At 37.4% G+C, this 24,765-nt stretch overlaps 1 protein-coding gene and 1 non-coding gene across 2 annotated transcripts in view; both read right to left on the bottom strand.

Moving 5' to 3' along the window:
* SMC3 (structural maintenance of chromosomes 3) overlaps positions 1-24,543 on the bottom strand; it is a 36,957-nt gene extending 12,414 nt beyond the window's left edge. The window contains exons 1-17 of the mRNA XM_025397198.1: positions 24,389-24,543; positions 23,204-23,279; positions 18,518-18,556; positions 16,846-16,913; positions 14,461-14,532; positions 14,044-14,123; positions 13,262-13,340; positions 10,964-11,081; positions 9,899-10,074; positions 9,358-9,438; positions 8,443-8,607; positions 8,037-8,158; positions 7,604-7,817; positions 2,848-2,951; positions 2,563-2,662; positions 1,980-2,140; positions 1,360-1,501 (exon numbers count right to left, since the gene is read on the bottom strand). Of these exons, the coding sequence (XP_025252983.1) occupies positions 1,360-1,501; positions 1,980-2,140; positions 2,563-2,662; positions 2,848-2,951; positions 7,604-7,817; positions 8,037-8,158; positions 8,443-8,607; positions 9,358-9,438; positions 9,899-10,074; positions 10,964-11,081; positions 13,262-13,340; positions 14,044-14,123; positions 14,461-14,532; positions 16,846-16,913; positions 18,518-18,556; positions 23,204-23,279; positions 24,389-24,403 (1,812 nt within the window). The 5' untranslated portion in view covers positions 24,404-24,543. The remainder of the gene's footprint in view (positions 1-1,359; positions 1,502-1,979; positions 2,141-2,562; positions 2,663-2,847; positions 2,952-7,603; positions 7,818-8,036; positions 8,159-8,442; positions 8,608-9,357; positions 9,439-9,898; positions 10,075-10,963; positions 11,082-13,261; positions 13,341-14,043; positions 14,124-14,460; positions 14,533-16,845; positions 16,914-18,517; positions 18,557-23,203; positions 23,280-24,388) is intronic.
* LOC112632304 lies at positions 15,488-15,589 on the bottom strand. The gene has a single exon (XR_003121361.1). It is a non-coding gene; the product is annotated as a small nucleolar RNA U13 (small nucleolar RNA).
* Positions 24,544-24,765: the final 222 nt, after the last annotated feature.

Raw genomic sequence — 24,765 nt, 5'->3', positions numbered from 1 at the left:
AGCCATGGGTATGCTCCTTTCCTAATCACACAGCATTTAACTACGGTGGTTACCTGCCAGAAATGACCACTGCCATGACTGTGTTAATCACTTCCTTGTACTTCCTAGTTCAATTGTTTTTTTTTTTGAGACAGAGTCTTGCTCTGTTGCCAGGATGAAGTACAGTGGCATGATCTTGGCTCACTGCAACCTCTGCCTCCCCAGTTCAAGCAATTTTCCTGCCTCAGCCTTCCAAGTACCTGGGATTACAGCTGCCCACTACCATGTCCAGCTAATTTTTTGTATTTTTAGTAGAGACAGGGTTTGCCATGTTGGCCAGGCTGGTCTTGAACTCCTAACCTCAGGTGATCCGCCCACCTCCCCCTCCCAAAGTGAGGGGATTACAGGCATGAGCCACCAAGCCCCGTCCTCATCTAAGTTTGGTTTTGTTTATGTAGCGTAAACAGAACCACACCCCATGTATTCCTTTGTGTCTTGTTCCATTCATACATCATGTTTTTGAGACCCAATTTTTCTTACCCAAACTTCAAAAACAATTTATAGATGTGATAACAGAAAAAGCCAGACCCTTTGATAGCTTACAGGATTCTTAATGTTCCACTTAAATTACTGATCATTTCAGCTTTAACTCCAGGGGATGGTAAAACAGTTGATACTACCATCAACATTCTGAAGTCAAGTACCTCAAAGCAATTACACTGTTCTAAGAATGGTGTCTGAAGAATATTTTTAATCCACCTAAAGTTCACTAGCTAGTAACAGCAATATTATGTTTCTGAAGTCTATCACCTTACTAGCCATTTTTTTCATTTAATTTGTTTTTAAAATATATCAAGACACTTTAAATCTTTACATGACAGTTCCTTGGGAATTTTTCTCCAACTCCCTAACCTTAATTATGTCACTCCCAGATATACTCTCAAAGTATCCTGTACTTACGGTTTTAACACTGTACATTTGCAATGATTTGTTTCGTATCTTGGCTTTTTTCTCTTTTTTAAATGATCCTCCCACCTCAGCCTCCCAAGTAGCTGGGATTACAGGCGCACATCACTACACCACGGATCATGGCTGTGACTTCTGTCTCCCTCCCCAAAACCCACTCAGCACTAAGGTCCATGGGAAGACAGGTATTTTTATCTCATAGACCATTGAATCCCAGTGTGTAGTGACTGGGCACTAGCATGTGTTAGACTATGTGACAAAAAAATAACATTATAAAAGAGAAATAGACCTTATCACACATTGACTCACATTGGTTTCAGGATAGGCAGTATCCCTGACATCTAACTTGTTATTTTATGTGACAAAAAAATAACATTATAAAAGAGAAATAGACCTTATCACACATTGACTCACATTGGTTTCAGGATAGGCAGTATCCCTGACATCTAACTTGTTAAGAGGCAGAAAAGTAACCTCTCCAGGAAGATTCATTTTATTAAACTCCATTAAAATCTTCGTGCTGACTTCATCTGAATCAACAATGTGATAAAATAACCTGAATATAAAGAGAGTAAGACAAATCTTTATTGGTACTTTTTTTTTTTTTTTTTTTTTTTTTGAGACAGGGTCTTCCCATGTTGCCCAAACTGATCTTGAACTCCTAGACTCAAGCAATCCTCCCACCTCAGCCTCCTGCATAGCTGGGACTGAAGGTGTGCACTTTTAAAGTGTTATAAACACTTAAGCATCAAACAATTAACTTTTTTGCTATATAATCCAAATAATTTTGGAAAAAAATAAGACTACTTTAAAAATTCCAATGGCGGAGGAGAAACTCCCAAAAGGGGAAAGTTCTAGCTTCTATAATTAGGAACAAATACTTAGCATCTACTTCTTTAATTAGAAAGTCAAATAAGGAACCGAGGTATAAAAAGATAATGGAAGGTATGATGCACAAAAACTACAAAAGTTGTTTCTTAGACTATTCTTATTCCCTCTTCTAAAAATGCTAAATATCAAGCAAAAGCTTTAACCTGTTTCCAGCAGTGACTTCCACGCATGTGTAGAAAGCTGGTTCACATTCAAAGTTATTCATCACAATGCCATGATAGCCATTTTGAACATGCTGGTTTATTCCTTTTCGACGAAAGTGGTCTAGCACTTTGTTTATGCTGTCTATTCCATTTAAAATGGCCTGTAAATTGTCAGAAATGAAAAATATTAAAATTTTATCATCAGTGAGACTCCTGGTAAGGAATGAGACTACAACAACATACATTTTAAAAAATACCAGTGATTAAACTAAACATCCTCTCCAACAAACACATTACCTCCTCACTATATGCCAACTACATGTAACACCTTATATGATAGGTCCTGTTCTATAACAGTAGTGTTAAAAATGGGCTCTTTATCTGAAAATCAAAAGTGCTACTATTTATAGTATGTGTAGTAATAAAACTATTTAAATCTCTATCATTTAATATTTAGAAGATAATTTGGACTCCTATTTATCACTTGCAACCCACGACCTACACTTGAAAGGTAATAAATTCTTACATAACGATGAACTCAATGACTCAGTGTAAACAGAAGTGATGAAAAGAACCTGCCTACCTTTCCCGTTGCCGCTCTAAGAAGTTGTTGCTTCTTTTCAAGATCTTCTCTTTTAGCAGCAAGTGCTTGCTGTTCTGCATTCTCTTCTCTCCACAAGTAGCTAATAAATAAAAATCAGACTGTCTTTAATTTTAAACACATATGAGGATGCATTAATAGTATACAGTTTAGAATCAAAATATAGAAAACAAGCCTGACCGGTTAATTTGTAACTTAAAGACCACATAACACCTAGTAACAAATATTATTCAAAAAATTAATGCATATTTTAGTCTAAATACTAACTTTCTTTCACTTTGTAATTCATCTTTCTTATTTTTTACTTCGTAATATTTTCTGTCCAGTTCTTCTACTCGAGCTTTGACTTCATTAAGATCCTGGTCCAGTTTCTACGGAAATAAAAATAAATTTAAAATTCAGTTTCATCAAACAAATCTACCCTGATAGAAAGCAGATCAGTGGTTGCAGACGGATGGGGGAGGGAGACAAAAGGTGAGGGAGGAATTACAAAGGGGTATGGAAAACACTTGGGTAATAAACATGTTTACTGGTCTTAACTGCGGTGATGGTTTTACAGATGTATATGTGTCAAAACTCATCAAATTATATTTTTGCCACTTTCCTGACTAGGAAAAATTATGTACACTAAATATGTACAATTTACTGTATGTGAATTATACCTCAATGATGCTGTTGAAAAATCCAATTTCAGTTTTGTTTTTTTGTTTTTTTTTGAGACGGAGTCTCGCTCTGTCGCCCAGGCTGGAGTGCAGTGGCCGGATCTCAGCTCACTGCAAGCTCCGCCTCCCGGGTTTACGCCATTCTCCTGCCTCACCCTCTCGAGAGCTGGGACTACAGGCGCCCGCCACCTCGCCCAGCTAGTTTTTTGTATTTTTTCAGTAGAGACGGGGTTTCACCGTGTTAGCCAGGATGGTCTCGATCTCCTGACCTCATGATTCACCCGTCTCGACCTCCCAAAGTGCTGGGATTACAGGCTTGAGCCACTGCGCCCGGCCTTCAGTTTTTAAAAGTTGTCTTTAGGCAAATGAGAATACCACCAGAAAACAAAAACCATTAAATACTCTAAAACATGTTGCTAAAATAAAAGTTAATTTGTTCATTAGTGATCTAAATCTTCCTATTTCTATAATATACACTCCAGAATTGTAGAAAAAAAATTCTAAGTTCTCATAATAGTGCATTATACACTTTCATACTGCCCCTTCTACACACACACACACAACAGAACACAAAAACTATTTTCAACTATTTTACATTCAAGAAAAATGAGTTTAAAATCTTGGCAGAACCTATAACAAATCTAGAAGAATCTAACGTAAGATGCTGTTTCCTTAAGGAGAGTTAATGAACTATATTTAGTAAATTATACTGAGCTGAAAAAAAAAAATTCAATATCCTAATTGGCTAGAGTTTAAGGAAGCTGACACTTCATCCACTTAGTGAAGTTACCAAAAGCCTAGTATGTACCAGGCATTCTTATAAGAGCTGGGGAATCATCAAAGACCAAAGCAAACAAAAATCCTTGCCTTTTTGGGAAGCAATAAAACAAGCAAAATAAATCTGAAGATCATCCTTTAGGGGAAGGGCTTCAAACTGCTTCATGAGTTGATTATATTCATCTGTCTGTATTATAACTAATTATTGTCAGATATCAAAGTAATTGTAAATAGTCCCACAGAGTACTAACAATTATTAGTCCTCAGTAGTAACACTGACTTTTTGTCCAAAATTTTAATGGACAAAAAGTCAATGGTACTACTAATTCCACTGACAAAAAGTCAATGTTACTACTGAGTCATAAAATCTTAGATAATCGGCCAGGCGCGGTGGCTCACACCTGTAATCCCAGCACTTTGGGAGGCTGAGGTGGGCAGATCATGAGGTCAAGAGATCAAGACCATCCTGGGCAACATCGTGAAACCCCATCTCTACTAAAAATACAAACATCAGCCAGGCGTGGTGGCGCGTGCCTGTAGTCCCAGCTACTCGGTAAGGCTAAGGTAGGAGAATCACCTGAACCCGGGAGGTAGAGGTTGCAGTGAGCCGAGATTGTGCCACTGTACTCTACCCTGGTGACAGAGCAAGACTCTGTCTCAAAAAAAAATCTTGGATAATCAGAATGACTTTCAACATCTTGGATAATTAAACCCTTTAATTCTACACATGAGGAACTTGGGACTCAGTGGTATCTGAAACCGTAAGAGTAAACAAATTCCCTATGTAAAATTTAACTTTTCTACAGCAATTACTTAATTCATCCCCAGGTTATCTGAACACATGCTAAAAGAAGAATGTAAATCTTGAAGAGTCAGTTTTCCTAAATTAATGTTTCAGCTTTCACAGTCCTAAACAATTCAAAGACTGTTGTGTTACTAACCAGCATTACAGCTTACAGTATTTCTAAAGTCCTACGTACTTTGTTTTTTTTCCAGGTGTATCTGAACACTAATGGTTCCCTTTCTGAAACCATGATGCTACTCAGAACCAGTAATAAAGTAAGCTACCTATATTAAATTCAAAATACGTTTTGTAGACTTGAAATGCATTACACCACCTGGAAAAAAAAAAACATTTAGTATTTAGTTTGCACTGAAACTATCCAAAAGCTTCCCCTTCTCCACAGCAGTTGCTAGGGCCAAGATACCACTGACATAAGTTAGAAAAGTCTAAAAACTTAGTTTGGTAAGTATGTATGATATATATCACATAAATGAACCATAATAAAGCATAATAAAACCACCAAAACTACATTTTATTTTTCATACTGCAGGTTTTAAAAATACACTGTGGAAAAATTAATTTAGAATTATACCAAGAGGCAAAAGGCTATTTACATAATACAATCAGCACTATAAAATCATCTATGTCCAAAGGAAAGGCTTCATCTTCACAAGTGGTCATTTTGATAACCAAAAGTGTGACTGGAATATTGGAAAATAAATGAACTTCAAGCATGACAAAAAATGAATACTCTCACTGGAGGCTCCTTCAAAAAGGGCATCTGCTGAGGTTAGTTTCATAAACTCAAGAGAAAATACATTTTATTTCAAGAAAGGAGGTGTAACTATTACAGTTCAGACTACACTAACCATATAAAGAACTACCTAAAATAACCCAAGTTTTCCACTCCCTCCACAAAGTACCATAACTAAAGCCCACAGCACGACTGGACTTCCAAAAACAGCAGGCTACACTCCTGGCAATTTTACCTACCTGTTTTTTATGCTTACAGAGGCTGTTGCGTTTGCTCCCCACTATATTTTTTTTTTGTTTATGTAAAGTGAGAATATGAGTACAAAGAAAACAGCTCTTTAAAACTTCACTGAGGTTTTGGATATATTTAAAGGTAAGTCACCAAAAACTTGAAGTGGGCAAATCACTACAAAAGATTAGGGGCTGGGCATGGTGGCTCACACCTATAATCCCAGCACTTTGGAAGGCCGAGGTGGGCAGGTCACAAGGTCAGGAGATCGAGACCACCCTGGCTAACACAGTGAAACCCCATTCTACTAAAAATACAAAAAATTAGCCAGGCGTGGTGGTACGTGCCTGTGGTCCCAGCTACTTGGGAGGTTGCAGCAGCAGAACTGCTTGAACCCGGGAGGTGGAGGTTGCAGTGAGCCGAGATCACGTCACTGCACTCCAGCCTGGGCAACAGAGCAAGACTCCGTCTCCAAAAGAAGAGATTAGGGACAAATAATTACATATAATATACAATTAATGAGTACATAAGTACTAATATATGTACTTTATAACAAATAATTTAAAATGTCAAGTCCCAAAGTCAAGAAAAAACTAAAGAACTGGTCCAGATTAAAGCAGATAAAAGAAACATAACAACTAAATGTAACATATGATGCTGGAATACCAAAAAATGAAGTTTAAAAAAAAAAAAGTTACACCAGGCATGGTGGCTCACGCCTGCAATCCCAGCACTTTGGGAGGCCAAGGCGGGTGGATCACGAGATCAGGAGTTCAAGACCAGCCTGACCAAGATGGTGAAACCCCGCCTCTACCAAAAATACAAAAAATTAGCCAGGCGTGGTGGCGGCCACCTGTAATCCCAGCCACTTGGCAGGCTGAGGCAGAGAACTGCCTGAACCTGGGAGGTGGAGGTTGCAATGAGCCTTGTCTCCAAAAAAAAAAAGTTACTAGCAGCCAGGCGCAGTGGCTCATGCCTGTAACCCCAGCACTTTGGGAAGCCAAGGCGGGTGGATCACCTGATGTTGGGAGTTTGAGACCAGCATGACCAACATGTAGAAACCCCATCTCTACTAAAAATACAAACTTAGTGGGCTTGGTGGTGCATGCCTGTAATCCCAGTTACCCAGGAGGCAGAGGTTACAGTGAGCCGAGATCGCGCCATTGCACTCCAGCCTGGGCAACAACAGCGAAACTCCATCTCAAAAAAAAAAAAAAAAGTTACAAGTTGTTTTAGACATATGTGACATCTTGTCAAAATTAAGGGTATGTAAGACACATGCTACCAATTCATAAAAACATATTTTAAGCTGGGCATGGTGGCTCACGCCTGTAATCCCAGCAGTTTGGGAGGCCAAGGTGGGAGGATTGCTTAAGCCCAAGATTTCGAGACCTGCGTAGGCTACATGGCAAGACCTCGTCTCTACAAAAAAAAAAATTTTGCTGGGCATGGTGATACATGCTTGTGGTCCCAGTTAGGAGGCTAAGGATAGAGGATCGCTAAGCCTGGAAGGTGGAGGCTGCAGTGAGTTGTGTTTGTACCACTGCACTCCAGACTGGGTGACGGAACAAGACCCTATCTCAAAAACATTAAAAATACATACATACAATTTAATATACTTAATCTACATAAAGGCTCAATGACATGAACATTCTTAAAAAAGAGAACTATATTGTGCAGGCCTTTTCTAAATAAGTATCTGTCATATATTTTAAGGTCACATGTAGACTTATTTATAAACAAAACTTGAAGTAGATAAAACTAAACATGTTTATCTCTTCTAAAAGATTTTTACAAAGTGGCTATAAATGTTCTTACATTATACTGCTCCAGATTTTTCTCTTTATTTGCTTCAGTGTCTTCCAAATCCTTATGTATAGCAGCAATCTGTCTTTTCTTGTCATTAATAGCCTGATCTAAAGACTTGAGTTCCTTTTTAATCCACTTATCCCTTTCTTCTTTTGATGTAAACTGGCTTCCTCGACCCTGCTTTGCATAAAGATCCGTTCTTTCCTGGGTAGCTTGAGCCAATCTACACAAAATAGAAGAGAATGGGATGAAAGGAGAATAATAACCAAGTTTAATTGTAACCAATAATGTCAACTGTACACAGAAACATAAAGCCATTTTTCGAAACGACACAAAAAGAATTAAGTGTAAAAAGCAGCTACTATATAATTGAGCTCCTTGGACTATCTAGTTTTATATAATATGATGAAGAAAGTTAAAGTGTTGGTGAAAGTTCTCAGACCTAGCAATTCCTCGTTCTTCTTTCTCTTTTACACTGTTGAATTTAGGTTCTGTTTCTGCCAGTTCTTTCTGCTTTTCTTCTATTTTTTCAAGCAGCTTCTGCCTCTCTTTTAATAAACGTTTCTGTAAATAAAGATAAGTAAAAATGCAAACTGCTTTAAAATTTTTGCACAATTTAGGTCTAGCACGTTTTCTCATGAAAAAAACTTCATAAGAAAACCCACCTGTAACATGAAACTTTTTAAATGTAACAAAGGGACAGTACTAAGTTGTTACTTGAGTACAAATTGTTAACATAGCAAAGCTTAAAAAAAATTCCAGGACATACCAGTCACAGAAAGGACTGTCTTCTGCAGTTCCTACTCACCTGAACATTCATGTCTTTCATTTTTAGCATTTTAACTTACCCTTTGTTCACTGTTGCCTGCTAGTTCATCTTGTAAATCCTTGGCTTTAAGCTCCAACTTAGTCCTCTGCTTAATTTGTTCTTGTCTTTCAGCACTAAGCTGTTCTTTTTCTTCTTTCATAGCTGAAATTTTTGTTTTCAATTCTCTAACTTGGCGTTCAATATCCTATTCAAAAGTATTAAACAGAAAATAAGTCAGGCAATTAGAAGTACGACAGCAGAATTGTGACACCATTAATTCTCTTTCACTTAACATTTAGTACTACTCTTCAATATTCAATTCCTCTAACTCCCCCTTGTGGTAATCATTCCATAATTCTGGTACAAAAGGGTTTACTATGGTCAAAAACTATACGATGGCTGGACATGGTTGCTCATGCCCGTAATCTCAGCACTTTGGGAGGCCCAGATGGGAGGAATCCGTGAGCCCAGGAGTTCAAAACCAGTCCAGGCAACATAGTGAGATTCCATCTCTTCAAAAAATAAAAAAATTAAGAGGCTGAGGTGGGAGGATCACTTGAGCTTGAGAGATCAAGGCTGCAGTGAGCTGTGATCTCGCCACTGCACTCCTGCCTGTGCAATGGAGTGAGACCCTGTCTTTAAAACAAACAAACAAACAAACAAAAACTTCAGGAGGCTGAGGCAGAAGGATCACTTGAGCCCAGGAGTTCGTGACCAGCCTGGGCAACATGGCAAGACCTTGTCTCTACAATACATTTAAAAACTAGACAGGTGTGGTGGTACACACCTGTGCTTCCAGCTATTTGAGAAGCTGAGGCAAGACGATCGCCTAAGTCTGGTAAGTCAAGGCTACAATGAGCCATAATGGCACCATGCACTCCAGCCTGGATGACAGAACAAGACCCTGTCTCAAAAGAAAAAAGTAAGTTTACATGAACCTTGTTTAGAATCTTACCTCCATTTTATCTCTTGCATCCTGTTGAGCATCTCTTAACTGTCTGGATTTTTCTCCACTAGTCTCTCGCTTAGCAGAAAGCTAAGAAGAAAAAAAAAGTTATATTTAACTCATTTTGTATTTAGTAAATATTTCATAACATCTAATAACAATTTTTATATGAAAATAAACCAGAAGTAACCAAATTTTTTACAAAAATTTTAAAAGTGATTTTTAACTAGAAAACTGAAGCACTACCTAAATTTTTGTACAAAATGTCAGCAATACTAATTACAAAATACATTCTAAAACTACAAGAAACCTTCAAAATGATTTTCCTCTTATCTGCCTAATAACACCATCTGATTATATTTCAGATAATACTATACAGCAACAACCACGTGGCTATTTTCTTTAAAAGAAAAAACTTGCTGACTAATAAATTCATTGAGAGGTTAAGTTTCTATTTAAAATCACTGAAAAGTGTAATTACGGCCTGAGTTTAACAAATTCACAAAAACAAAATTAATCTGATTTTAAGTGTCAAAGGTAAATATTTTACCTCATCAAGTTTAGCACGAGTCTCGTTAAGTTCCTGATTGTAAATGGTATATTCCAGGGCTCGTCTCATTTTATCCCACTTCTGATACTGAGCTAGTTCTTCCTTTTCTTCCTCTAAAGTATGTAATCTCTCTTCAATGTATTTTAACAACTCATTGATTTTTTCCCGTTTGCCCTCTTAAACGAAATAAGGAGAGAGATGGAAGAATTGAATAAAATTTTTATGTAGTATCACTTCTTCAACATACCTTGAATTAAATTCTTAAGAACCGTAGCATTATTTCTCTGATGTAATGTGGTAACCAAATTTAAAATACTAAAATAGCAATTAACCCGTTTATGCTGGAGGTTGTAAATTCTTTTCTGTGAAAAATCAGACCTTGGCGATGACCTCGGGCAGTAGATATAGGTAATACCCACAAGCTTAGGATTCCAATAACGGAATGCTAGGCATAAATGGGTTAAGATCCTTTATTATGAAAAGCAACACAGAACAAATTTACACATGGGGACACTGGTTCTTTTATAACATGTAGTAAGGGCCTCAGTTTAAGCTTCCTTTTAAAAAGTCAGTGTGCTGGCTGGGCATGGAGGCTCATACGAGTAATCCCAGCACTTTGAGAGGCCAAGGCAGGCAATCACCTGAAGTCAGGAGTTCGAGATCAGCCTGGACAACACGGTGAAACCCTGTCTCTACTAAAAATACAAATATTAACTGGGTGTGGTGGTGGGCACCTGTAATCCCAGCTACTTGGGGAGGCTAAGGCAGAAGAATCACTTGAACCTGGGAGACAGGTTGCAATAAGTGGAGATCACACCACTGCACTCCAGGCTGGGTGACAGAGCAAGGCTCCATCTCAAAAAAAAAAACTCAGTGTGCCTTTCCATAATATTTTTAAAAGCTACTAACATCATTGGTGTTATAGATTCTCAATTTTTATTAATAACAGCATTATCTACTGCTGCCGTATACTAAACACCTACTATATTCCTATTATGGAGCTACTCTGTCACAAAAACAGTAATTTGTAACAAAAAAAATAAGGCAGAAACACATTTATTTTACCTGTTTCTTTCATTAAGGAGATGCTTTCTTCCTTTCGTTCATCATACACTCTAGTACCAGCTACTTCTCTTAATAGCTTTAATCTCTGAGAATCTGGTGCTGTTGCCATCTGGTTGATCTAAAATTTTTAGAAAAATAATCATTATATAGCTGTAGCCTCTGTTTAAGAACAAGAACTCCACGTTGAAAGGTTTTTAATACACATGAAGTTTGGATATCCCTTATGCAAAAGCGTTAGAAACCACAAGTGTTACAGATTTTAAATTTTTTCAGGTTTTGGAATATTTGCATTTATACTTACCAGCTGAGCAACCCAAATCCAAAAATTTGAAATCCAAAATGTTCCAACAAGCATTTCCTTTGAATGTCACATCCACACTCAAAAGGTTTCAGACTGTGGAGCATTTTGTATTTCAGACTTTTGAATTTGTGACATGCCAAGTTTTAAATAGATTATGATTTGCCTAATGTCATTTGTATAGCACATATGCCTACATATCTATGTCTCCTTTACTTAAATTTACCAAATAAAATCCAAATACAACTGTTACGTTCATAATTCTCCTTTATGAAATAGGGCTAACAAGTGAAGGAGTTATCTCACACCACCATCTTTTTCTTAGTCAATATGATAAGGTACAAAAGATGAGCTCCATTCTCAAAAAACAAAGTATTTTTATAAGGGGAAACCATCACTGACTACACTTTTTTTTAAAGCTATAATAATATACTAACAGTACAATTCTCCCCCACTTTCCATGGGGAATTGGTTCTAGGACCCCCTGCAGATACCAAAATCCAAGAATGCTCAAGTCCCTTATATAAAATGGCACAGTATTTGCATAAAACCTATGCACATCCTTCCGTACACTTTAATCTCCAGATTAATTGTAACACAATATAAATGCTATGTAAACAGTTATACTGTAGTTTTAAATTTGTATTATTTCTTGAACTGTTTTAAAATTTTATTTTAAATATTTTTGATCCATGGTTGGTTGAATTTGCAGATGTAGAACCCACAGATACAGAAGGCTAACGATATGACAAAATGGTATGCTTTAAATATAGAGAGAATGGTACAACTTAAGTGCCATGCAACTTAATACAAAACAAGTATCCCTAAACATCAAAAATGATACCACTGCATTAAAAAATTGAAATTATCTCTAAGAAAATATGGTCTATCAAAAGTATCTACATCAAAGAATCATCCTACAGATCCTCATTATTACGTGCTCCAATTATACATATTTGTTCAAGCAATTTACTCACTTAAAAACTATTTATCACATGACTACAACATATGTGCCACTGCTGGGGCACCGGAAAAGAGCAAACAAAGCAGAAAAGGTCCCGCCCTCATGGAGCTTACATTCTAGTAGAAAAAGACAGAAAATAAGTATTAACAGTATAAGTGTTATGAAGAAAAATAAAACAGATTAAGGAAATAAAGCACATAGGGTTGAGGGGAAGGCAATGCTTTTAGATGAGGCAATCAAGGATGGCACAGGGGCAGAAACTGAGATGAAGTAAAAGGGCCTACATTGAGAGCAGAGGGATCTCAGAAAAGTGCTCTTTCAAATCAGCCTCCATTTAAAAAAATGCCTCTCCCACAAATAGTAAAATCGGGAAAAAAACTTGTTCTTCCAGTACCACATTTTCTAAAACTGAAACTCCATATTCTTCCTAATCACTTCTTCCGAATGCTAACTTTCCAATACATACCAAAAAAAAAAAACCTACAGTATAAAATAAGTGAATATTCTGAGAATTTTCCCTAGTCCAAAAAAGGTGAAAGTACATGAGAAGAGAGCAGAACAATCAGCTAAAAAAGTATGTAGTTTGGCTGCTGAAAAAATGTAAAAGAACACAATCCCTATTAGGGAAAATAACATGTAGCAAAATAGCAGATTTCTGGTAATGTTAGCTTTTCAGTATTTTAATTGTGATAAATAACTGGGTAACACAAAATATTAATTTTAGGAAGTTTTTCAAATCTGATTTTTATAGAATTCCTACAATATTCTTAATTATTGCAACTTTCATAAGCCAATAATGTCTTCCCATACTTTCACCTCAGTAAGTAATACCAGTCGCTAGGAAAACAAGATCCACTTAATATGCTGAAATACTTCCATCTCAACATGCAATGGACAGACATATTTGGTACTTTATGGCCATGTAAAAGATATGGCCATTTTTGCTTCAGCTTAACCACTCGAATCAACCAAATTCATCACTCAAGAATTACTCAGAAAACAAATTCTATTAAAAAAGGACATACAATTGTTTTACCTTTCCTTGTTTAACAATATAATAAGGATTGCTTCGAGAAAAACCAGCGCTTTCAAGGAGGTTCATCACATCATTTTTCCTGTTGACAAACAATGAAATTATATTCAGGTAATTTTAAAGCACCATTAAGCAATAAGTAGACTAGCTCCTGGGTTGATAGCATTAGGGAGGGCAGATCAGTAATTATAAACCATCTGTATCATCCTCAGAACTTTCTGATTCTTACGTTTATCCTCTATATTGATTTGTCGAAGATGAAGCAAATATTCCTCATATATGAAGCAGGTAAAATAATACTTTTTTGTAAGGAAATCATAAAGAAAAATGCGACTGGGCAGTGGCTCATGCCTATAATCCCAGCACTTTGGGAGGCCAAGGCAGGCAGATCACAAGGTCAAGAGTTGAAGACCAGCCTGCCAACATGGTGAAACCCCATCTCTACTAAGAATACAAAAATTAGCCAGGTGTGGTGGCGCGTGCCTGCAATCCTAGCTACTCAGGAGGCTGAGGCAGGAGAATAGCTTGAACCGGGGAGGGGGAGGTTGCTGTGAGCTGAGATTGCACCACTGCACTCCAGCCTGGGCAACAGAGTGAGACTCCATATTAGGAAAAAGAAAGAAAAATGCTCGCTGGGCGTGATGGCTCATGTCTGTAATCCCAGCACTTTAGGAGGCCAAGGTGGATCACTTGAGGCCAAGAGTTCAATACCAACCTGGCCAACATAGCAACACCCCATCTCTATTTAAGTACACATTCATTTCTTTAAAAAGAAAAATGCTTACGTGACCATCTTCTTGTCTAAGAAATACTGATCCTTTTTGGCACCAATAACTCTTCGAAGTGAAACTTCCTCTTTATCGATCTAAGAGAAAATGTAAAAGCCCAAAGTTTAATAGTGAAGGAGAAAACTTTTTAAATAAGGTCATTTTAAAGTCCTTGACCATAACTATTGATTTTAAAATTTCAATTATCTCACTAAAGATAATACTACGAATACTTAATACTCTTAACCAAGACACTTTTCACAACAACTTGTACATTCCCATTTGTTAACAGAGTATTCACTGTAATTTTAAGATAAAATCTATAAAAACTGTAATTATAACCAATTATAAAAGCTTAAAAAGTTTCAAAGTATGAAGATTAGCTACTCCAATTAAATTCTCAGCATTATTTTTTTAAAAAAAAAGGTTACTTACTGGTAACCGGTTGTCTGAATTATCAAAAATAATCTCCACAAAAGCAGAAATAACACGAGGACCAGTACCTTCCTAAAAATGAAAAAAGTGAGAAATTTTTCACTTAATAGTATATTCATATCCTTTAAAAGGATTCTTAAAGTCTAGGGCATAATAACAAGTCTGATTCAATGGAGAAAAATTTCTACTAGACTCATATATATACACACACACTAATGTCTCTGCTGTTTTGGCAAGAGGGATACAAACTTTGGGGATATCCCCAGAGAGATAGTATATATTCCTCTTGCCAAAACAGCAGAGATGTTAGATTAGGATAACAAAAATTCTCAACCAAATAGTTTCTGATTCTAAATAAAAAATAAGAACTATGCAAGACATGTCAAAGTTAGATATCCTTAAATTTGATTCTACAGACCACTTTATTAGACTGGAAGACCGGGGCCATTTAATTCTACCTATTTGCTAATACCTAACATACCATAAGACTTCTCTTACAGTCTCATTTTAATGCTGCAAAGAAATCCTAATAAATCATGGGATAATTACCAAAAGTCTGTTTTTTAAAAAAATTTGAGACATTCTACAGTTTTAAATCTATTATAGAAATACACACATTTAACATGTGTCACATTTAAACCAATCTGTGACACAAAAACTATGGTACCAAGTCCAGATGCCTTCCAGATTATAGAAACTGTTACTATGTAGTAAATACAATGAAGAACTGTACCAAAGAGGTTATTATTTTAATGCCAATCTGAAAAACCTAAAAAGTTTTCTATGGGAAATCAATTCTGATTACTGGGCTACAAATTCAAACTAAACAAGGGGAAAAGACAGACAAGAGATAAACGAAACAACTTCCTATGTGTGAGAAACACTGTTAAGATATATTGAGGAATTTCATTTTCTAGTCTTTAATAAGCAATATTCAAACCAGAAGGATTAATTACATCATTTTTTGTAGTCTTTCACGATTTTCTATCCTAAAATTACTTTAGTCCATTACTCATATTTTTTTCCACATAACATTGGTAATGTGCCAACATCCTAACAAGGTTTGAGGGAGGCATGACTCACATGAACACGAAAACCCAATCATCGTGCTTATGAATTACAAAAGGACCCATTTAATAAAATATTCTCACATTACTGTAAATAAACAGGTGGTCCCCGACTCAAGATGGTTCAACTTAACAAGGGTGTGAAAGCAATTTACCATCAGTAGAAACCATAATTTGAGTACCCATAAAATCACTTTTTTTTTTTTTTTTTACTTTCAGCACAGTATTCAATAAATTATATGAGAGATTCAACACTTTATTATAAAACAGACTTTGTGTTAGATCATTTTGCTCAACCATAGGTTAATGTCCATTTCTGACTTACGGTATTTTCAGTTTATGATGGGTTTATCAGGACATAACCCCACTGTAAGTTGCAGAACATCTCTACTGTTTTTCATACTGGAAAATGATGTTTACTATCTAAGTACAAATATGGCTAAAACAACAAACAACTTGTATGTTGTTTAGTTTGCAATGGTTGTTTCTCTATGCTCCCAATTTTTGGTTCTGCATCTTAAAGTTCCTAATCTCCAATCTCAAACTCCTCTTCTTTCTCCTCAGCAAACGTGCTTTTAAGCCTTTGCAGATCACATCCTTAAAGAAATTTATATGGAAGACATACCCACCTATAGGTAAATCCTATAATTTTCTCCTAAACATCGTATAAAAATTAGGCCTTTATCTGGCATTAACATGTTAAGCTAAATTTCATAGCAGAATAAAACACTTATGAGATATATCACGTCTCCTTTAAGAAATTTATATGGAGGACATATCTATAGGCAAATCCTGTAATTTTCTCCTAACCACTGCATAAAAATTGGGCTTTTGGCCGGGCACGGTGGCTCAAGCCTGTAATCCCAGCACTTTGGGGGGCCGAGACGGACGGATCACGAGGTCAGGAGATCGAGACCATCCTGGCTAATACGGTGAAACCCCATCTCTACTAAAAAATACAAAAAAACTAGCTGGGCGAGGTGGCGGGCACCTGTAATCCCAGCTACTCGGGAGGCTGAGGCAGGAGAATGGCGTAAACCCGGGAGGCGGAGCTTGCAGTGAGCTGAGATCCGGCCACTGCACTCCAGCCTGGGCGACAGAGCGAGACTCCATCTCAAAAAAAAAAAAAAAAATTGGGCTTTTATCTGGCATTAACATGTTAAGATAAATTTCACAGCAGAGTAACACACTTATGAGATAGACTGTGTCTGGTTCACAAAGAATCTGAAATTTGAACAAATGCTTTTTTAACCAGCATGGAAAATTTATTTTTAAAATACATTTAATATCAATAATGTCTTAAAGCAGTCTCACTCACATGCAATAAAGCCAACCGCTGTTCTGGACGAAGATGACTAAACTCATCACTGAGAACAAACTGAATTGCTGGAAATACAAAAACAACTATTAGTATACCCTAAAAAAGTGTTTATAACTTATTTATAACTTCCCACACCTCAATAGAACATAGTGTGTCTGGTAACAGACAATGCAAATAAATTATCTGTTTCATATAGACAAAAGGAAATGCAGAAAACGTGCCTGCACATAAGACTAATCAGGTAGGAAGTGATATAAGAAAAATACTGAGTTTTCATTGAAACATTTAAAGTAAGAAAATAAAGAGAAAGCACCGAGATACACGAAAACAGACAAGCAAAACTAAGGTATACTTCCGGCTCAAAGTGTACACTGACCAGATTAGGTTAACACTGTATTTGCTTTATTCCCCACTAGACATAAATGATATGAGTTAAAATCTTTTTTAACAAAATAAGATGTATGAGAATATGCTTAAGTGGATACTTTACCAAAAGAAATAAAACTAAGGAAATACAAGGAAATGTTTGAGATGCCCAACTTCTACTACACTTCTTATATTACACTGAGCTCTGTAAGAAGGGGCCATTCCTACTTCCATATAGAGTACCTAACTGGACCACCCTGCCTAGGAAGTGGAACTCTTTACTCAGCTGTTCTTGTCCCAGTCCACCCAAGAGACCTCGGCATTGTGTGTATGTGCGGGGCGGGGGGGAGGGGGTTGCTCGCATCAGCAAGTACGTGCATAAGCATTAATGTGTGTGCTGTGGACACAGGTCGGGGTGAGGAGACTTCACACTGCCCTCAACCCTGGAGATTCTGAAATACTTCCACTTCAGTCCACTCTCTCATCATTGCCAAATTACAACCACAACAGGATATACAGGCTAGAGAGTGCCTTTCAGATTCGTGTGCACAGAAGGGACAGAACCTTTACTCTTATTAAGCCAGTCCACTAAATGCTCCTTTCCCTCAAGCATTACCCCAACTAAAAAGTTCATATTTTTCAACCTACTCCTTAACAGTCTAATTTTGTTAAAATGTTTTTCTCCTCAAAGGATTTGTTAACAGAAGCATTGCTATTTATACTTAAATGCAATTTATCTTCAGAGAGAATTTTCGAAGCTCTATTTACTATCTTCAAACTGACAACAGTCTGTTCAGTTTCAAGTTTTTTATATCTCTTCATCCTTTACAAAGATGACTGGTTTAGAAAACGTTTTTAAAAAGGTGAAATAAGAAAGATGAACCATTTTCCAAAACAATACTATGAACTATTCTACTGCATTTATATACATTTAAAATATGCATTTATAACACTTATATATTACATTCAAGTTTGAAAAGCAATTTCTTACATACTATTGCATTCCATTCTTACAAACCATCTAAGGTAGACAGGGCAAACATCCAAACATCTCCATTTTTAAAGTGAAAAGAACAATTTGAGAGGCTACGTGCTTTGCCCAGTCTCACATAGCTAATCAGCCACTGGGTATAAAGCAGAATTCAGATCTGTACACTCTAAACCCTCTACACGAAGCTGCAATCCCATATAAAGTATTTCTTGGGTTTCATGCATACATAACCTCAGAAAATTAATGATTTCAATAAACTACCCTAAGATACCCAGGTCTTAATATATTTACAATTCAAAAAACAATACCTACCATAAAAAAAGTTACTTTTTCCAGATCCATTTCTGCCCACTGGAAAATTTCAAAAAGTACAAGTTATTTTACATAAAAACCAATAAAGGTAAAACTGTTTACCTTTTTAAAAATACTCAAAATTTTTAAAATCCCATTTTCTAATACATCTTAACATCTGAAATTAAACAACGGTGAACAAAAGAAACCAATAAAACAACTATAATCACCAAATGAATTCAATTTTGTACAGACTTCTAATAGTTTTTTTCTTTAAAGATATTTCACAGTTGATCCTTTTCCTCTTACCCAATAGTTTACAATGAATAGGAGTAGCTAAATATACTACCTGGCTCTTATAATTTATCATATTACAACGGATATATAATTCTATTTAACTATATATATGTTTAACAATTGAAAGATTCATATATTGCTAACATTCTAAAACAATCATTTTAAATCCTTACAGTGTTCTCATGTTTACAATCAACCCTATATTATCATGTGTAGTCTCACAGCACCACAAAAGTATAAATAATTTTAAGGTACTTTTTGACTAACAAAATTCAAATATAAGCAATTCAATACTTAAAAGGATATCAAATCCTTTTGATTTTAAGTAAGTGTATTTGTTTACTGAAATTTTCAGTGTTAAGACTCATAAATAACTATGTCAGTCTTCTCAATCTTGAGCCAGAAATCTTCTGAGCAAATTAACCACACAGTTACCACCTTTAAAGCAAAGTAAATCCCAAAAAGATCATGTCATGCCAGAAAGGACACACTTTTTAAAAAAACGCATATGACAGACGTAGGAGCCAGCTTGAAAGGGGCTTTCAGTAGCTAAATCTAGGGGTAATCTGAGCACCAAAATGACTAAATAAATTATAAATTATTGGTGGGGGGAATAATCCATGCATCCATACCAATAATAAAAAGATAAATAAGTAGGTAAGGAAGGAGGAGAATTACCAAATACCAAGTTGTAAATGTGAAAGGAGATCTGGAAATGAAAAATCATTTTGTGACCATCAGAATAAAGGCAAGGGTCATCAACAGATGCTAAATGTAGGCACAAAGTTTGAAAAGGAGCACAAGATTTACATGGTCCAAAAGCATCTGCCTATATTACTTATTAGTTGCAAGGGAAAAAATAATACCTACACAGTGGAAACATTAGACCTTGACTGGGTGATCAAAAGTAATATCAGTAAGAGTCAGACCTCATGTGCCTCCAGATGTGATATCCTGAAAGGGATACAACATCACTTATGTCTTAATTCTCAAAAACAACAATGTTGTAAAAGACAAAAGCTGTGGAAATGATCCAGATTAAAGGAGACTAAAGAAGCATGACAACTATGCAACGCCTGCTCCTAAATTAGATCCTGCACTGGAAGGGGGAAAATGCTATCAAGAACATTTCTGGGTCAGTCAACATAACTGTAAAATGGACAGATTTTTACTATGTATTAAATTTACTTAAGTTGTAAATTGTACTTTGATTATGAAAGAGACTCTCCCTCCTCTTAGAAAGTACACATTAAAGTCAGAGATAAAGGACTGTGGCATAAATAACTTACTCTAAGGAAAAAAGTGTGTAGAGAGTGGAAATGATATAGCAAGTGGGGAAAATGTTAACAATAGGTGAATCTAGGTAAAGGGTTTATGAGTAGTCTCTGTACAGTTCTTATTGGGGCAATTTTTCTGTAAATTTGAAACTATTTCTAAATAAAAGTTTAAGATGACAATTTATCATTAAATGAATAAATATTTCAAACCATAATCCATCTATAAATAACTGAAATTTTAAGAATTTCTTTGTAAGAATTACTCTTACCTATAGAGTGGAACACTACATAGCAATTTTAAAGGATGCTGAATATTTAATAAAGAAAGATATTTCAAGATTTATCCTGAAGTAGAATAACAATTATCAATAAATTATATGATGAACCCATTTTTATTTAAAAAGGCTTAATTACAGATGTATACAAAGACTAAAAACAAATTGAGGCAAATACAGTTTATATATGGCCCCAGATTCATCTTTCTCAACCCAGGCCTTGGCTGCCAATCAATGGAGAGGCTCAGTCTACTAACACCTCTGGTAGATTCAAGCTACCCTGGGAGTACATTCAGGTACTCCTGAATTGTGAAGATGGAAAGGAGGCTATAACTCCCTGACTACTTCCGGGTGTTAGTTCCCCAGGGAACCACAATCCAAAAGTTTGGAGGCATTAATGCCGGATGTAGAAAACTTTGACCAATGAAAGACAGGTACCAGCAAACAAATCCTTGTCCAAATCCAAATCCATTCCTCTGTCATCTGACCTTTCTAAGGCATGGTGGGTCCACAAAGTCTGTAAGTTATTCAACATGACTGCAAACCATCTGTGTCTTCTTTAGAAATCTGTGACCAGCTTTTCTCTTCATTCTTGCCCTCAAACTGCACCTCCCATTAAAGCCTTAGCAGCTAAGCCTGTCTGTGCTGTTTTCTAGGAAACCAGGACTAACCACAAGTATAGACTGTTATTATTAAGAATGGTTATCTCTGAAGAATCATGGTGTGCAGTAAAAAACAAAGAATGGTTACCTCTGGGTAAAAGGATTATAGTTTATCTTAATTTTCTTCCTTTTAGCTTTTCCATAATGTTCTATAACTAACATGTATTTCTTTTGTTAAAAGGTTAGGGGGAAAAAATCCCTAAAAAGATACATGTTTGATGCATATACCCAAGAGATATTTTTTAATAGTCAACATCATTCATCAATCAAAGTGGTATGCTTTCACCAGATATTTTTAAGGCAAATCTCAGTACATAACTACTTTTGGTCTTTCTTACATTACTAATGTGCCTGGTTTTAAAACATGTTTAATCAGGAGTTATCTTGGGTTCATTTGTTTTAAAAACCATTTTCCTTTGTAATAGTGACTGTTAACAAATCTAATGCTGCAATCACAGTAGTAAAACAGCTAACTGATAATAGCTAAAACAATGGTATTTGATGGACCTTATAGATAAAATGTAATCATTCTAGCTAATAAGTTATTTTACAGATGATTTATAAAATCACACAAATGAAATATTAAGATACTTATTTTAAGGTGCGAGTTAAAGAAAATATAAATCTAGTAATTCTTATTTTTCTACATTTCTAAAGATTTTCCGATTGATGAAAAAAATCAGAAAGTACTTGTATGTAAGCAAAACTCCAGTACAATTAAGCCACCCTATGGCATGTCAATTCAATTAAATGACTTCAGTAGACAGAGCACAAGCGGGAAAAAAAGTATGTCTTCTTTATTCCCAACTACAAGGCTGCTATTGATAAATCAAGGGCAAAAAAAACCTGCCTTCAATTTTATAATTTTATACAAAATAAAGTATGATTCTCTGAGGGTCTTCTGGAAACAGTAATATGAATCTCACCTGCGTGTCACAGACTGAATTGTGCTCCCCTGAAACAACTGACACCTTAAACCCGAATGTGACAGTATTTGGACATGGGGGCCCCTGGAAGATGATTATGGTTAAATGAGGACATGAGGATGGGGTCATGTGAGCACACAGCAAGAGAGCAGCTGTCTGTAAGCCAGGAAGAGCACCTCACCAGAACCTAACCATGCAGGTATCCTGATGATGGATGTCTGACCTCCAGACTGTGAGAAAAAAAAATATCTTGTTTAAGCCACCAGTCTACGGTATTTTGTTATGGCTGCCTTAGCAAACTAATATACCCCTTAGTCTGGACTCTGTACAGCAAAACTGTGTCAATAGCAGTCTGTTTTTCTGGTGTCCAGAAGCACTCCTTTCATCTATCCTGTAAAATACTCAGCAGAATGTCAGAAAACATCTTTGTTAGCTGTATCAGCAAAATGCACACTACAACCTGAGCCATCTATAATGACTACATATTGTTAATGGCAATCACCATTAGCCCTTTATCCTCACACTTACATAAGGGTTCTCATTTAATCTTCCCAACAGCCCTATGAGACAGGTTTACAAATGAGAAAACTGAAGCTTCTCAAAGTCTCAAAAAGAACGCGTGACTGGGATTTTTTTTTTTTAATTATTATACTAGGGTACATGTGCACAACATGCAGGTTTGTTACATAGGTGTACACATGTGCCATGTTGGTGTGCTGCACCCATCAACTCGACATTTACATTAGGTATTTCTCCTAATGCTATCCCTCCCCCAGCCCCCCACCCCCCTACAACTGGGATTGGAACCCCATTCTGTTATGCTCTAAAATTTATGCTCTTCCAATCTAGCTACATGGTCTGTCCTTAGAGACACTGAACTAGAGGGTGGGGGGGAGGGCAGGAATTCTGGGATCTACTTTGTGAATAAAAACTGTCTTGTGTCTGAAATAAGGCAACAGTCAGCATTTTAAGATATATAACAAGAACAGAAGGGCGCAAATGCTTTAAAACACTCTTACACATACATACAAGGCTACCCAGATAAAAAATGGGTAACTTATGAGTGTCTTATCCAAACATTTTAAGTTCATAAAAATAAGCAATTCATCAGTGCAATAAGACAGAAAAGTTATTTCAAGCAGAAAAATATACATAACTTTACTTAACATTCAAAGACAATTCCTGTCTCCTTAAGGCAATATACAAATCGACAGAATTTACGTTATCTGTATAGACTATAAATATGACCGAGTAAACCAAGAACACTTACCAATCACATTATGTTTTGAACTGAAGGGATCTACAATTGTTTGATCTCTGTAACTTCGAAAACCCTGGATAATCACCTAGTAAATAAAAAACACTTTTGAGAACTCACCCCCCCAAAAACAATACATTAACATTTTTCTCTTGAATTTCTTTCTTGTTTCTCATTTAATGCAATATAGAAAACCTGCAATTTCATATAAGAAAAATTCATTTTGGAAAGTGGTGATTAAAAATCTGCTTTAAAAAAAAAAAAAAAAAAAAAGTCCATTCATCGGTAATCTTTGCCAGTGCAATGCTGCTGGGTTTTATTTTTTTTAGGCGTTATAGTTGTCAACCTGTTAAGGATCTTTCAAAATCAAGAACACTGTGTGAGCCTAACTGGAACACTAGACACTGCAGTACAATAGCAAGTCTATCCAGCAGGCCGACCGGCCCCAGCTCTCCTGACTCCAAGACCACCGAGTGCTGCTTTCAGTCACTCACACCCGCCAGCCAGAAAGAGCCCACGTTCCAAAGGAGTGCTCAGAGCCCGACAGATCCAACAGAAAACCGTCTCCAAGGCCGTGTGCCTGGGCTCATCTTTGTGGTGGACTCCCGCGCGGGAAGACCCTTTTGACAGAAGTAAACAACCGGGGGAGGCGGCGCTCCGCATCCTGCAAGCAGGACGGTCCCGCTCACTTCGCGGGTTAATCCGGGAGAGGAACGGCCCCCCGCAGTGACACCTGACACCCCCCAGCCTGTGCCCCCAAGGCCGCCCCCGAGCCGGGGAGGCCACGTTTCCACATATCCCACGCACATGACCCGTACGAGGCCACCCGTGCAGGACCACACAGCCCTTACGCCCGCGGCCGCCCCGGCGCGGTGCCCCCGCCAGCTTTCGGGCCGCCCGGGAAGGCCCAGTCCCACCCAGCGGCCCGCCCGCCCTTCCACACCTCTCGGAGATCCTGCCTCTCCCAGACCAGCGCCAGCGGAGAGGCCCAGGCTGCAGAGGAGCACCCCAATTCTCCGCGACCCCGCAGCCGGGGCACTCGCGGGGCCTGGGGTCCCCTCCTCCCCCACAGTCCCCGCCCAGCCCTGGTCCAGCCTGTGGAGAGAGGGAAAGACTGCGGGTGGCGCCGCAACACTCCCGCCTCAAGGAGCAGTCCCTACCGGCCCATGACGGGGTGGAAGGACGCGAAGGCCTTACCTGCTTTATGTACATGATTCCGGGCCCCTGGCCTGGAAGGAGACTTGCCCCGGAGCAGCGACCGCCCGGCTGCAGGGTCAGGTGAGGCGCCTACGCGACCCCTCCCCCAAAGCGCCGCTCGCTCCCCTCCAGCCAAACAAAATGGCGGCGCTCGTGGAGGCGGAGTCCGCGCCTCGGAAGGAACCACCTTGCAGCCCTCACAGGGCGTAGGAGGAGTCAAGTTCAGGTCTGCTCTTTCTTTTAGGCAAAACCAGTCTTCCACAGCATTGTTTGATGGATTTCATTTGAATATAGAATTCTGTAGCTAACGCTTTCCTGAGACTTAGTCAAAAGCTTCACTCGGAGAAGCCATGACCGTAAGGTTGGTCCGTACCCCC

This window comes from Theropithecus gelada, chromosome 9 (assembly GCF_003255815.1).
Source record: "Theropithecus gelada isolate Dixy chromosome 9, Tgel_1.0, whole genome shotgun sequence".
Classification (NCBI taxonomy): domain Eukaryota; kingdom Metazoa; phylum Chordata; class Mammalia; order Primates; family Cercopithecidae; genus Theropithecus; species Theropithecus gelada.
The sequence above is the reverse complement of the archived record's forward strand: the minus strand, read 5'-3'. Positions and strand labels throughout refer to the sequence as shown.